Genomic DNA, 14546 nt, shown 5'->3' with positions numbered 1-14546 from the left:
AATTACTATTTATATACTTTAAGAATTCTAATAATAATAACTTTGTTAATTTTTTATATTTGTGCAGTATTTGAGTTCTATGACGTTGTTTGTGTTCTATATTAAAGCATATGTATATATTTTTTAAATTCATTATAAAAGTATATTAATTTTTATAATAAAGTTATACCAAATGTTAGCAAGATACAATTTTTTGTATAAAATGCATCATATATACATATGGCAAAGTGTGTAAGCAAACCCCTATTTAAGATAGTTTAGCTAAATGTCATAAAATAAGTATAATATTTTAGTAATACTAATGTATTATTATTTTATATGAAGTTAAAATTAAGAATAATATGTCTAACGAAAGATAAGTGCTACATAAAGAGATTAAGTAAATATACCATATATTTTATAGAATATATATAAATAACATCACCCCGCATAACCTCCAAATTATAACGGAATTTCATTATAATGGTTTCTAATGTGGTATATATCTTTTTTCTTATATTATTCGTATGATGCATTCCTATAAATTATATTAATTTTAATTTTAGTAATATTTATATTAATACATTTTTTGTTTAATTCGTAAAATATATTCGTAGTGTGGTATAATTAATACGGTTGATAAATATGTTGTTGATGATCCGAACAACCCGGGAGAATATCATTCTACGCATTTGTTAAAAGTAGCTTTCCCTAAAAATGACTGTAGTAATGATGACCGAAAACTTAGCTCTTTTTTTATAGCATTGCTATCTTTACTTAATGATAATAATAAAAATGAAAATTTAGCGGGTGATAAACTTGTGGAATATGCTATTTTATGGTTAAGTTATAAACTAAATCAAAAAAAAGAAAATGGAACGATCATATTAAACGATTTTTATAATAATATTGTAGTAACAAATAGTTGTTATTATCAGAAAATAAATGCTAATAGTGATAGTGATAATAAGATTAGTAAGGATGTTATAAAAAAAAAAATAGAATCGATGGATATCGATATTAAAGATATATCTAATTTTTATGATGCATTTAAATCATTATGTAACATGTATAATGAAATTGTTGCAGATGACGACCAATGCAATAAATGTTTAAAAAGTGCTGGAGAATTGTTTGAAAAATATGAAAAACTTAAAAATGCTTTAGATGTTAATAAAGGAAGTTCTTATTATCAACTATTGTCTAGTTTATCAAATGATTATAAAATTTTTGAAAATAAATATAGTGATAAATGTAGTAATATCTCACTTGTAGCTTGTCCACGAAGTTCAGTAACAAAAAATATACTAATTACAATTGCAATTATATTTGTTGCAGCATCAATTTTCTTGGGTATTGCTTATAAGGTAAATAATAAGGAATTTAAAAATTATTTTCATTAAATATATGCAAACGTTAACAAATAAATCGTATACTTCTTAACATTTTATATTAGTATTCGTTACTTGGATTTCGGAACCGATTTCAAAAACAAAAATTAAGAGAAAAGCTAAAAAAATAAAGAAGAAACTGATCATTAATATATTATTCGAATATTAATAATGATTAATATATGTTAAGAATCTGTCTATTGGGAAGTAATTTTTGCATAATTTTTATATAGTTTTTATGTTATGGAACCCATGTTCGGGTTAGGGTTAAGTATTATATTGTATTAATTTTTTACAATTTGAACACTAATTAAATATATATATCATCTCATATATTTAATCACTAGATGAAGTTAAAAATTTGTAACCCCAAAGGAGCATTGTCATTAATATGAAAAGGGTTACATAATATTTTTTCATAATTTATAATATATATAATTGTGTGTTCATTCCAATTTTATATGATTAAAATAAAATGTCTACATTGTATATATTAATATAGATATCTGCTATATATGAATTCATATTATATATATCATAATTGCCTATTATATAAGCCTTGATAGCTCAGAACTATATTGAATTATGCATATAATAATGTTTCTTTATTTTATGAAAATTTTATTTAGTAAAACTTATAACTTGTATCATATTTATTTTAATTTAAATCATGTTATCCAACTGAACTGTAATAGTAGATAAAAATAAAATATAGATTCAAAATACCGATCGAGAATCGACAATGTAACATAATCTATAAAATATTATTATGCTTCTAACATTTTTTGTAATACATAAAAATTGAATTATATACAATATTTTTTAAGTTTTAATTGTAGTTCTATTCTCTTTTTGTATTACCTTTGCCTTCGTATTAAAATTAATTAATATTAACAGAACTAGCTATAAATGCTTTAATTTATTTATCATAAGGTATAATATATTAATCACTATAAATTTTTAAATTTTATAACTTTGAGGTATAAATAAATTATATTTTAAAATAATTAAAAAAATAAAATATAAGTGTATTAATAAAATTTAATGTTATATTTTATTCTAATAATTATAAATAATATTATAGATAAAATTATTGTTATATTATATAACTATACATATAATCTAGTAAAATACCAATAATTAATATTGAAATATTGTTTTATTGTGGAAACTTCATATAATTAAATATTAATATGAATTTTATCGAAAAGACATATAATAATATATATAAAGGGATAGTTTTTATATATTTGTTAAAGATCCAATTTGGGATTTATAATTTTATATCCTAAAAAACTGGATAAATAGAGAAAAGGATATAGACTTAATTAACATTAAATGTCTTTCTATTATTCCATATTATCATTGTTTTGTCATAAAATTAATAAAATATAGAATTTTTAATAAATTATTTGATTGTTTATACATTGATAATTATAGCAGTAGAATATATAAGAAAAAAATGAACAATTCAGAACATGTACGGATATTTATCTAAATTTATATATTAAAAGAGTAAATATATCTTATCTCTCTCCTCTTAAAGGACAGTATGACAACTTAATTAAACATATTTTTCTATTATACTTTAAAATTTGCATCAATATTTATTTATATCCTATATATTAATATTTACTAAGTATTATTTTTAAACAATATGCATTTAAAGAGTTATTTAAGCATATAAATAGCATAATAAATACGGGTTCAGTGCTAATTATTGTTTTAAGGAATGGAAAATATGCATAAAATAGTTTATAAAATTGCCCAATAAAATATACTTCTAAATTGAAGTATATAGGAATAAAAATAAAGTTATCGGACTCATTAAAATGGATTATTAATTTATCTATATTAATTACAAATATTATTAATTTATGTAATTTGAAAAGATAATGGAACATACAACATAATTTGAAAATACTATAATTTTAGAAAAAACAATATTATATATTATAAGAAACAAATATATAGTATTTAATATATTTTAAAAAATAACTATTTATATACTTTTAATACTATAGTAATAATGAATTTCTTAATTGTTTCGATTTTCTCAGTATATTATTTTTGGGGCGCCACTTATTAAAACAAAAGATATGACGTTGTTTATGTTCTATATTAAACCATATGTATAAGATGATATATTTTTATTCATTATAATGTTACTTTAACTTTTATAATAATGCTCATATGAGTATTATTAAGGATAACAATTTATGTAAAATTGTATTTATATACATATGATAAAACATATATTAAACAACCCCCAACACAAGGCAATTTATCTAATCACCATAAAAGAATATATTGTTTCATATTATCTTTAAATTAATATTAAAAATGATAATAAAATGTTTAACCATATACAATTTTATGTTATGTTCAATTATTTTGTCATTTATTAAGCGTAAAATATATAAAATAATATGATATTACATAATCTACATATTATAAACAAAATAAAATTACAATGGACAATACCATGGTATCTGTATTTTTTAATAAAATTTGCTTTTTATTGTATTTTTTGATATTATATTGGCATAAAATTCATTAAATTTGATTTTATAAGAATTTCATTAACATATATTTTTATTATACTTTTTTAAATGTTTTCTTAGTGTCGAAGGTTTGATACATTGAGAAGCTATCTCCCCGATGAATTAGGCAAAGCCGCACTTGATCTAAAAACTCTTAAAAGTTTCAATAATTATTGTCCTATTGCAGGTTCAGAAAATAAATGTGAAACTGAGCTCGATAAAATAAATGGTGGATGTTTATGGTTGTTTGACCAATTGTTTGTGAAAAATAAAAAAAATGATATCAATATTGCTGAATACATTATCATATGGTTAAGTTATAAACTAAACCAAAAGACGTATGAAGGAATCAACAATCTAAATGATTTTTATGTTAAATATATACAGAATAATACATATTATAATAAGTGTGATAATGGTGGTCAAGATTGTAGTGATACATTAACAGAAATAACGGGATATACAAATTATAAGGAAATAATAGATAAAAAAAAGGAATTGTTGAGTATTAATTTTGGGCTTATGTCTAAATTTTATGATGCATTTAAACCATTATGTAACATGTATACTGAGCTTGATGCAAACGACACATCAAATAAGAACTATTTAGATTGTGCTAAAGAATTTGTTGGAAAATATAATGAACTTAATGAGGTTTCTGATATTACTGAAGATAGTCCTTATTATCAAGTATTGTCTACATTATCAAATGATTATAATAATTTTAAAGGATTTTGTAATAGAATTAGCGTTGATTGTAACGATATTCCATCCCTTTCACCGATAAAAATAAAAGAAAATGGTGTACAAGGTTCTGTACATAATGATGTACAAAATTTTGGAGTTACATCATCAAGTTCGTCGATAACAAACAAATTAATTCCAGTTGTATCGATATTTGTTGCAATATCATTTTTTTTGGGAATTTCTTATAAGGTGAATAATAAGGAATTAAAAAATATTTTATTTAAATATTATTTTAATTATATATATGTAAACGTTAACAAAAAAATAATACGCTTCTTAACATTTTATATTAGTATTCGTTATTTGGATTTCGGAAACGATCTCAAAAACAACATTTAAGAGAAAAGCTAAAAAAATAAATAAGAAAATGGATAATTAATATAAGATTTGAAGAGTAATGGCTATCTCAGGAATAGTAATAATGATTGATATATGTTAAGAAATTGTCTAGTTTAAAATAAATATTTTTTTACCATAATTTTTGAACATAATTATTGGGTCTATAATAATAATTAAATAATATAATCAATATATATATTGTTATATATATATATTTATAACATTTTTATACTGTTTTTGTATAATTTTTAAACAATTTTTATGTTGTGGGTCAGGGTTAAGTGTCATATTGCATTTAATTTTGAATATTTTTTTATAATTTGATAACATCTATTAGTTTAAAGAATTGTTTTAAATATATATAGGAAATAAATTATTAAAAATATGTATAAGATAGGTTATAATTATTAAGATTCATATTAGGTCTAAATATGTAAGAGAAAAAATAAGGATGAAAATGAATATGAAAAGGAATGAATAAAATAATATATTTTGGCAAATAAGAATTTGATTTTTTGTTAATATAACTTAATGGTAAATGTGTTTAACTAAGTCTTTTTGTATTTTATTGTTAATTTGGGGTTATTGGTTTATGGGGGAATTTATCGAATATTGGAATCGATATAAAAAGATGATTCCAAAGCATCGATTTGGTCCTAGAAGAAAAGGTTGATTTAAATAATTATAGCATTTAATATGAAAAATTAAGGAGAGAGGGAATTGGAAGAAAATAATTATTATGATTTCCTTCCTCAGTGACAACGGAACAAAATGATAGATGAAGTAAGTGATGTAGGAATGGATTTGAATGGAATAAAAGTATAAAGTGGTATTTGGAGAAAATACATATAGTGAAATAAGTTACGTTAAAGGTATATTTATTTTACACACATTATTTTATGAATTATGTACAAGGTAAATAAAAAGAAAGTTATGAAGTATACAATTTTTAAAACATTTCTTCACTATCAAATATTATATATTTTTACTATTTTTATTTTAGTATTTGCCATTTGGATGGAGAAAGGGATTGAAGAAAAAAAAACATGAAAGAGGTTATAAACTCAACTAATGGAAAAAAATAAAATGCAAATAATTATAAATTCATCTAATCAAAAAAAACAGACTAAAAAATCAATAAATTCCGTTTGTGGAAAAATCTCCATTGTTAAATATGTACCAACTTATGCAAGGCGATCCTGTACCATTTATTAATTTTTTTTTTTTTTTTTTAATTTTTTTTGTTTATAAAGAAATCACAATTCTTTAGAATTATAAATTTAATTAATGTCTTATATTTTTTCTTAAATAACCAAAGCTCAGATGTTTATGATTCTGACTTTAAAATTCAATATAAATATTAAAAATAACAAATAAGTAAATTCGTTTATTATTATTATAGGTAAATAAACTCATAAGTATCATCAAAAAATATATATGTGTAATATTATAATATAAATATATGTATTTTAATAATCTATATAAAACGATGTTGTTTAATCAATTCATTTGATTTCCATTATAATATTTCTCTAAAATTATAAGAATAAAATAATTAATAATATAATGAATGAATAAAAAAAATATATTTTATAAAATAATTTATTATTGAAAAAATTCATAATAATATTTTTAAAAAATATAAACAGTGACCCTCTACGTCTCTATCATACATTGCAAAATATAATTGTTTTTTATGCATATTCAGTAAAAAAAATATAAAAGTGGATATTTCCTATATTAAAAGTTGTGTTATGAAATAAAAAATCAATGACATATAATAATGCATTATAAAGATATCAATTTTATATTATTGTTAAATATCCAATTCGGAACATGTGGTTTTATATTATAAAAAACTGGATCAATGGAGAAAGGGTTAAATGATCATTTAATGTTAAATTTCATTTTATTATTCCATATGAACGCATATTATATTATAATTATTTAATGAACCATCTTTAATAACAAACAGCATTGTTTTATCACAGAATTAATAAAGTATATAATTTTTAATAAAATATTTGAATGTATATACATTGATAACTATAATAATAAAATATATAAGGTAAAAATGAACAACTCAGAACATTTAACAAATATTTATATAAATTTAAATATTAAAAGAGCAGATATATATTATCTTTCTCTTCTTAAAGGGTAATATAACAACCTAATTAAACATATTTTTCTATTATACTTTAAAATTTGCATCAATATTTATTTATATGTTACATATTTAATATTTACTATGTATTATTTTAAAAAAAATCTACATATAAAAACATATTTAAGCTTATAAATACGGGTTCAGCGCTAATTGTCGTTTTAACAGTGGAAAAATATGCAAAGTGTATTATAAAATTACTCAATAAAGAATATTTCTAAATTGAAGTATATAGGAATAAAAATAAAGTTATAGAAATCATTAAAATGAATTATGAATTTATATAAATTCATTAAAAACAATATAAATTTATATAATTTGCATAGAGATATAAGTAACATAACTTAATTTGAAAATTCTATAATTTTAGAAAAAACTATATTATATATTATAAGAAACAATTATATAAAAATTTAATTTATCTTATTAAATGACTATTTATATACTTTTAAGGATTATAGTAATAATATAATTTTTTGTTTTTTAAATTTATAAAGTATTTAAATTTTAGAATGGCAATCATTAAAACATAATATATAAATATATTCCTTTTCGATGTTCAAACATACTTTAAATTATTTATAAAGTATATTAATTTTTATAATAATGTTATACCAGTGTTACTAAGAATAGCATTTTTTGTGTAAAATGCATCATATATACATATGGCAAAAGTGTACTAAGCACCTTCTATTTAAGGTAATTTAGCTAACTATTATAAACATAAATGTAACGTTTCTTTAGTAATAATATGATTTTGTTATTCAATATTAATTTAATTATTGAAAAAAATATAATATATTTAACTATAGACGATTGTTATATATAGGATTAAAGTATTTGCGTTACATATTTGGTGCATCGTATATAAAACAGCATGATTTTACTCAATTTGCAAATCAAAAATAAAATTTCGGAACAATGGCTGGATTTATGGTATATGCATTTTTTAATAATATTAATAATTTCCTTTACATTTTTTGATATTGTATTATATATATCATTAAACTTTATTTTATAAGAGTTTCATTAACGCATATTGTTATTATACTATTTTAAACGGTTTCTTAGTGTAAAAGGTTCGAGAATATATGGATTGCTTTTCCCGATACATTGAGTAATGGAAACTATCAATTTAAAGATTATGAAATTATCAATTCATATTGTAATAATAATTGTACGAATGAGCTCGATAAAGTTAATGCAATATGTTTATGGTTGTTTGAGAAAAATTTTGAGAATAATTCTTCGTTTGTGAATAATGCAAAAAGTAATATCGACATTGTTGAATACATTATCATATGGTTAAGTTATATGTTAAGCCTAAAATCACATGAGGAAATCACCAATATAAATGATTTTTATGTAAAATATATAAAGGATGATGCGAAGTATAATAAGAAAATAGATGGTGTTAATGCTTATAATAGTTATAAGGATCTTATAGATAAAAAACAATATTTGATGAACATAAATAAGAACGTTATATATAAATTTTATAATGCATTAAAATCATTATGTAACATGTATAATGAATTTAATGATGACAATCCAGATTGCAAGACATATTCAGAAAAAGCTAAAGAATTTGTTGAAAAATATAAAGAACTTAATGAATATTATAATAATACTAAAGGAAGTCCCTATGATCATGTATTGTCTACATTATCAAATGATTATAATATTTTAAAAAGCAAATGTGATTCTGATAAATCTATCAATTTCCCATCTCTTCCAACTTTTTCACGAAGATCAGTAATAAAAAGCACACTAACTTCAATTACATTTATATTTGTTGCAGTATCAATTTTATTTGGAATTTCTTATAAGGTAAATAATAAGGAATTAAAAAAAATATTATATATATGTAAACATTAACGAACAACCGTACGCTTCTTAACATTTTATATTAGTATTCGTTATTTGGATTTCGGAAACAATCTCAAAAACAACATTTAAGAAAAAAGCTAAAAAAATAAAGAAGAGAATAGATCATTAATATATGATTCGAAGAATAGTAACTATTTCAGGAGTAGTAATAATGATTACATATTTAAGAAACTATCTATTTGGAAATAAATAATTTTTATATAGTTTTTATGTTGTGGGTCAGGATTGAGATTATGTTTGTAGACCCCACGTTTGGGTTAGGGTTAAATATAATATTTCATTTAATTTTGAATAAATTTATAATATTTATTGGTTTGTAAATGTTGATCAAATATATTTACCATTCCCATATGTTTAATTTCGAGATTATGTCTAAATATTCAACCAAAAAAGGGGGTACATAACATACTTTATAAGTTATAATACTTATACATAATTCGTTCATATATATTAAATGTGACAATATTATAACTTCGCATTGTATATATTACTACAATTTTTTGGTTAACCATGCATAAGAGCCTTTATTATCTATTATATAAAGATTGTTAATCCAGAGTTATATTGAATTATACATTATACAATACATTTCTTTATTTGATGAAACATTTTATTTAGTAAAACTTATAATTTGTGCCACTATTATTTGATTTAATTATAACTTTTCAACCAAACTATATAATAATATTGCATATCAAGGTAAAATTATAATTTAATCCATTCTGAATGTCCCTATACAATATAATATACCTTCATATTAATATGTGTTTTTTTAAGATTAATTGAACATATTACCAATATATAATATATATTCATAAAATATAGATGCATGGGATATCGATTGAAAATCGACAATGTAACATTGTCTATAAAATATTATTACGCTTCTAACATTTTTTAGTAATACATAAAAAATACACTATATATACAATACTTTTTAAGTTTTAATTGTAGTTACTATTCTCTTTTTGTATTTCCTTTACATTTTTATTAAAATTAATTAATATTAATAGAAATTGCTTTGTATGCTATAATTTATTTATCATAAGATACAATAATAGATAAATCACTATTAATTTTTAAATTTTATATTTTGAGGTATAAATAAATTAAATTTTAAAATAGTTAAATGAAAAAATATAAGTATATAATAAAATTTAATGTTATAGTTTGTTATAATACTTATAAACAACTTGGTAAATAACATTAACGTTATTGTTCTAATATATATAATATTGTACCAATGGCTAAGCACTGGAATATGTTAAATTTGGGAAACATATACAATTATATATTAATGCAAAGTATACAGAAAACATATGTAATTATTAATTTAATTTGAATTAATAATATGTTTATTAGGTTATTATATATATAAAAACTCTAAATTTACAATTTAAATATATTGTTATTACGAAATAATATGTTCTAAAGTGTTATACTTTAAAACAATGAAACAAAAAAATTACTAATTGATTTAAAGTATTTTTATTAAGCGCATTAATTATTCCGTTGATTATACAGTGACGTAGAAGTAACAATAATAATAGTAATAAAAATAGAAAAACGTATTAAATACGAACAAATCATTAAATTCATTTGATACACTATGTGGGTATAAATTCATCATATATATTATTAAAGGTATGATAAGATTAAAATTGTATGCATACAAGATCAAATGACATATTATAACATTTATTTAAGTATGCATTAATGCGATCATATTAGAATTAACACTATCAAGAAAAATAATATTAATAATTTTATAGTTTTTCATCATAGAACTAAATATTGTTTATTATAAAATATAAAAGCAAACTATATATTTAGAAAATAATTCTAAGCCATTTTTAGTGATTAATTTTAATATATGTACATGGATTGAAAGATTTAATGGTAGAAAATATAATTAAAATATGTAGAATAAATAAATCGTATATGGCTATATCCTTGTCTTAACAAAATATAATTCCCTTATCTCTCCTATCTAAAATGTAATTATAACAATTTAATTACGCATAGTTTTATATTATACTTTAAAATTTGCATCAATAGTTATTTATGTGTTAATATTTAATATTTACTAAGTATCATTTTAAAAACAATATGCATTAAAAGTCTTATTTAAGCATATAAATACGGTTACAGTGTTAATTGTCGTTTTAAACCGTGAGAAAGATGTGCAAAATATATTATAAAATTATATAATAAGATATATTTATAAATTTAATTATATAAGAATAAAAATAAAGTTATTGGACTCGTTAACATAGATTGTAAAGTTATCTATATTAAATAAAATAATATTAAAATTATTTATATGCAATTAAAAAAGGGAACAATGCAACTTAATTCGAAAATAATATAATTTTAATTAAACATGGTATATAGTATTAGAAATAATTATATAAATATTTATTATATTTTAAAAAATTACTATTTATATACTTTTAAGGATTATAGTAATAATATAATTTTTAATTTTTTAGATTTATACAGTATTAAGTTTTAGAAAGGCAATCATTAAAACATAAAATATAAATATATTCCTTTTCTATGTTCAAACATACTTTAAATTATTTATAAAATTATATCCATTTTTATAACAGAGTTTTACCAGATGTTAGTAAGAATAGCATTTTTTTTATAAAATGCATCGTATTTATATTTAACTAAAATGTATTAAGCAACCCTCTATTTAAGGTAATTTAAATAATTGTCACAAAAATAAATAAAACGTTCCTTTAGTAATAATATTATTTTATTATTCTATATTAATTTAATTATTGAAAAACATATAATATACTTAACTACAGACAATTTTTATATATAGGGTTAAAGTATTTGCGTCACATATTGGGGACAGTGTATATAAAGCAGGATTATTTTACCCAATTTACGAATCAAAAATAAGATTCCATTATAATGAATAAACAAGTGGTATATGCATTTGTTAATAATAATAGTTTCCTTTATATTTTTTGATAATGTATTATATATATATCATTAAATATCGTTTTAATAAAATGTTCAATAATATACATTTCTAATAAATGTTTTTAAATCTTTTCCTAGTCTGAAAAGTTCGAGAATCTATGGGAGTTTTTTCCCGATAAATTGACCAGTGATAAAAAGTATCAAATTAATAAAGGAAATTTCTTAGATGGTTATTGTGATAGTTATCGTTGTGATAGTGATTTCGAAAAAATTAGTGCTGGATTATTTTATTTGCTTAATCAATTCTTTGGGCCTTCTGGTTTGCTTAAGAATAATGCAAAAAATAAAAACGATATTTTTGATTACATTATGATATGGTTAAGTTATATGTTAAACCTAAAGGAAAATGAATCAAACGACAGTCTAAAATATTTTTATAATACAGATATAAAACATAATCAAAAGTATACAAATTCTATAGCGGGTTTTACGGAGTATAATAATTATAAGGAACTTTTAGACGATAAACAAATTGTGAATATTGATATTAATAATATGTCTAAATTTTATGTTCCATTTAAATCATTATGTACCATGTATAATGGATTTAATGATAGCACGTCAGATTGTACAAAATATTTGAATGATGTTAATGAATTTGCTAATAAATATAAAGAACTTAGTGAAGATTCTAGTATTGCTAATGATAGTTTCTGTAATAAAATATTGTGTACTTTATCAAATGATTATGATAATTTTAAAAAGAAATGCAAAGACAGTTCATCCTTTCCAACGATAAAAAAACCAAATATTATTCCAAAATGTCCTGAACAAATTTCTGAACAAAATTTAAGAAGTTCTGGAGTAATTTCTGAAGATGTGGCATCAAGTTCGTCGATAACAAGCAAATTATTTACAGTTTTATCGATATTTGGTGCAATAGCATTTTTTTTAGGAATTTCTTATAAGGTAATAATAAGGAATTAAAAAATATTACATTTAAATATTATTTTCATTATATATATGCAAACGTTAACAAAAAAATTATACGTTTCTTAACATTTTATATTAGTATTCATTATTTGGATTTCGGAAACGATTTAAAAAACAACAAATAAGAGAAAAAATAAAAAATATAAAGAAGAGAATGAATCATTAATATATGATTCGAAGAGAGTGACAATTTCAGGAATAGTAATAATTATTGATATATGTTAAGAAACTGTCTATTGTGAAGTAATTTTTGCATAATTTTTATATAGTTTTTATGTTGTGGAACACATATTCGGGTTAGGGTTATATATTATATTGTAATTTAATTTTTTATAACTTGAACAGTAATTAAATATATGTACCACCCCGTATGTTTAATCAAGAGATGATGCCCAAATATTCACCCCCAAATGAGGATAAGCTAATATGAATTGGGTTGTATAACATTTTCTCATAAGTTATAATATATATAATTAAGTGATCATATCGATTTAATATAGTTAAATTAAAATAACTATATTAAATATATTAATATAGATATTGACTATATATGAATTCATATTATATATATCATAATTGCCTATTATATAAGTCTTGATAGCCCAGAGCTATATTGAATTACACATAACATCATATGTTTCTTTATTTCATGGAATATTTTATTTAGTAAAACTTATTATTTATATCATATTTATTTTAATTTAAATCGTGTTATACAACTGAACTGTAATAATAGATGTTCATAAAATATCGATCGAGAATCGAGAATACACCGTTATCTATAAAAGGAATTTTATGCATCTAAGATTTTTAATAGTCAATAAAAATATGCATATTAATAAAAAATTAAATTATAGATATATGTATATTATCCTTTTATTTTTCGATTATATATAGTTTCATTTTATGCTAAAGTTTTTAATTCAAATAATCGAGATACTTATATATACATTAGTTTATTTACTATAAAGATATAACATTAGATTAATTAATATTAATTTTTAAGCTTTATAGTTTTTAAGTATAAATATATTACATTTAGAATTTTAAAAAAATAAAATATAAGTATATTAATAAAATATAATGTTATAGTTTGTACTAATAATTATAAATAATTAGATAGATAGAATAACGTTATTATTGTACCCCTATAAATATAATATAATATAATAAATTACTCTACTAGTAACTAATATTGAAATATTGTTTTATTGTGGAAAGTTCATATAATTAAATATTAATTTTATCGAAAAGACGCATATTAATACATTATAAAGGCATAATTTTTATATATTTGTTAAAGATTCAATTTAGGATTTGTAGTTTTATATTATAAAAATTTGGATCAATAGTGAAAGGATTAATGATTCAATCAACGTTAAATTTCTTTTTATTATTCCATATTAACGCGTATTATATTATCATTATTTTACCATAGAACTAATAAAATATAGAAATTTTAATAAATTATTTGAATGTATATGCATTAATAACTATAACAATAGATTATATAAGATAAAAATGAACAATTCAGAGCATTTAGAGAATATTTATATA

At 20.3% G+C, this 14546-nt stretch overlaps 4 protein-coding genes across 4 annotated transcripts; all 4 read left to right on the top strand.

The window, feature by feature from the left end:
• Window positions 1-462: 462 nt before the first annotated feature.
• PY17X_0100063 (PIR protein) lies at window positions 463-1501 on the top strand (the record flags this gene model as incomplete). The annotated part of the gene is made up of 3 exons (XM_022956769.1): window positions 463-477; window positions 597-1346; window positions 1436-1501. The coding sequence occupies 3 exons, from the start codon at window positions 463-465 to the stop codon at window positions 1499-1501; spliced, it is 831 nt and encodes a 276-aa protein (XP_022811025.1).
• A 2342-nt stretch (window positions 1502-3843) lies between these two features.
• PY17X_0100059 (PIR protein) lies at window positions 3844-5019 on the top strand (the record flags this gene model as incomplete). Its single annotated transcript, XM_034637454.1, has 3 exons — window positions 3844-3858; window positions 3995-4849; window positions 4954-5019. 3 exons carry the CDS (start codon window positions 3844-3846, stop codon window positions 5017-5019), a joined length of 936 nt encoding a protein of 311 aa, XP_034493322.1.
• A 3068-nt stretch (window positions 5020-8087) lies between these two features.
• PY17X_0100053 (PIR protein) lies at window positions 8088-9145 on the top strand (the record flags this gene model as incomplete). Its single annotated transcript, XM_034637426.1, has 3 exons — window positions 8088-8102; window positions 8238-8996; window positions 9080-9145. The coding sequence occupies 3 exons, from the start codon at window positions 8088-8090 to the stop codon at window positions 9143-9145; spliced, it is 840 nt and encodes a 279-aa protein (XP_034493321.1).
• A 2839-nt stretch (window positions 9146-11984) lies between these two features.
• PY17X_0100049 (PIR protein) lies at window positions 11985-13155 on the top strand (the record flags this gene model as incomplete). The annotated part of the gene is made up of 3 exons (XM_022956046.2): window positions 11985-11999; window positions 12135-12965; window positions 13069-13155. 3 exons carry the CDS (start codon window positions 11985-11987, stop codon window positions 13153-13155), a joined length of 933 nt encoding a protein of 310 aa, XP_022810940.2.
• Between the last annotated feature and the right edge of the window lie 1391 nt (window positions 13156-14546).

Source organism: Plasmodium yoelii (genome assembly GCF_900002385.2).
Source record: "Plasmodium yoelii strain 17X genome assembly, chromosome: 1".
NCBI lineage: Eukaryota > Apicomplexa > Aconoidasida > Haemosporida > Plasmodiidae > Plasmodium > Plasmodium yoelii.
The sequence above is the reverse complement of the archived record's forward strand: the minus strand, read 5'-3'. Positions and strand labels throughout refer to the sequence as shown.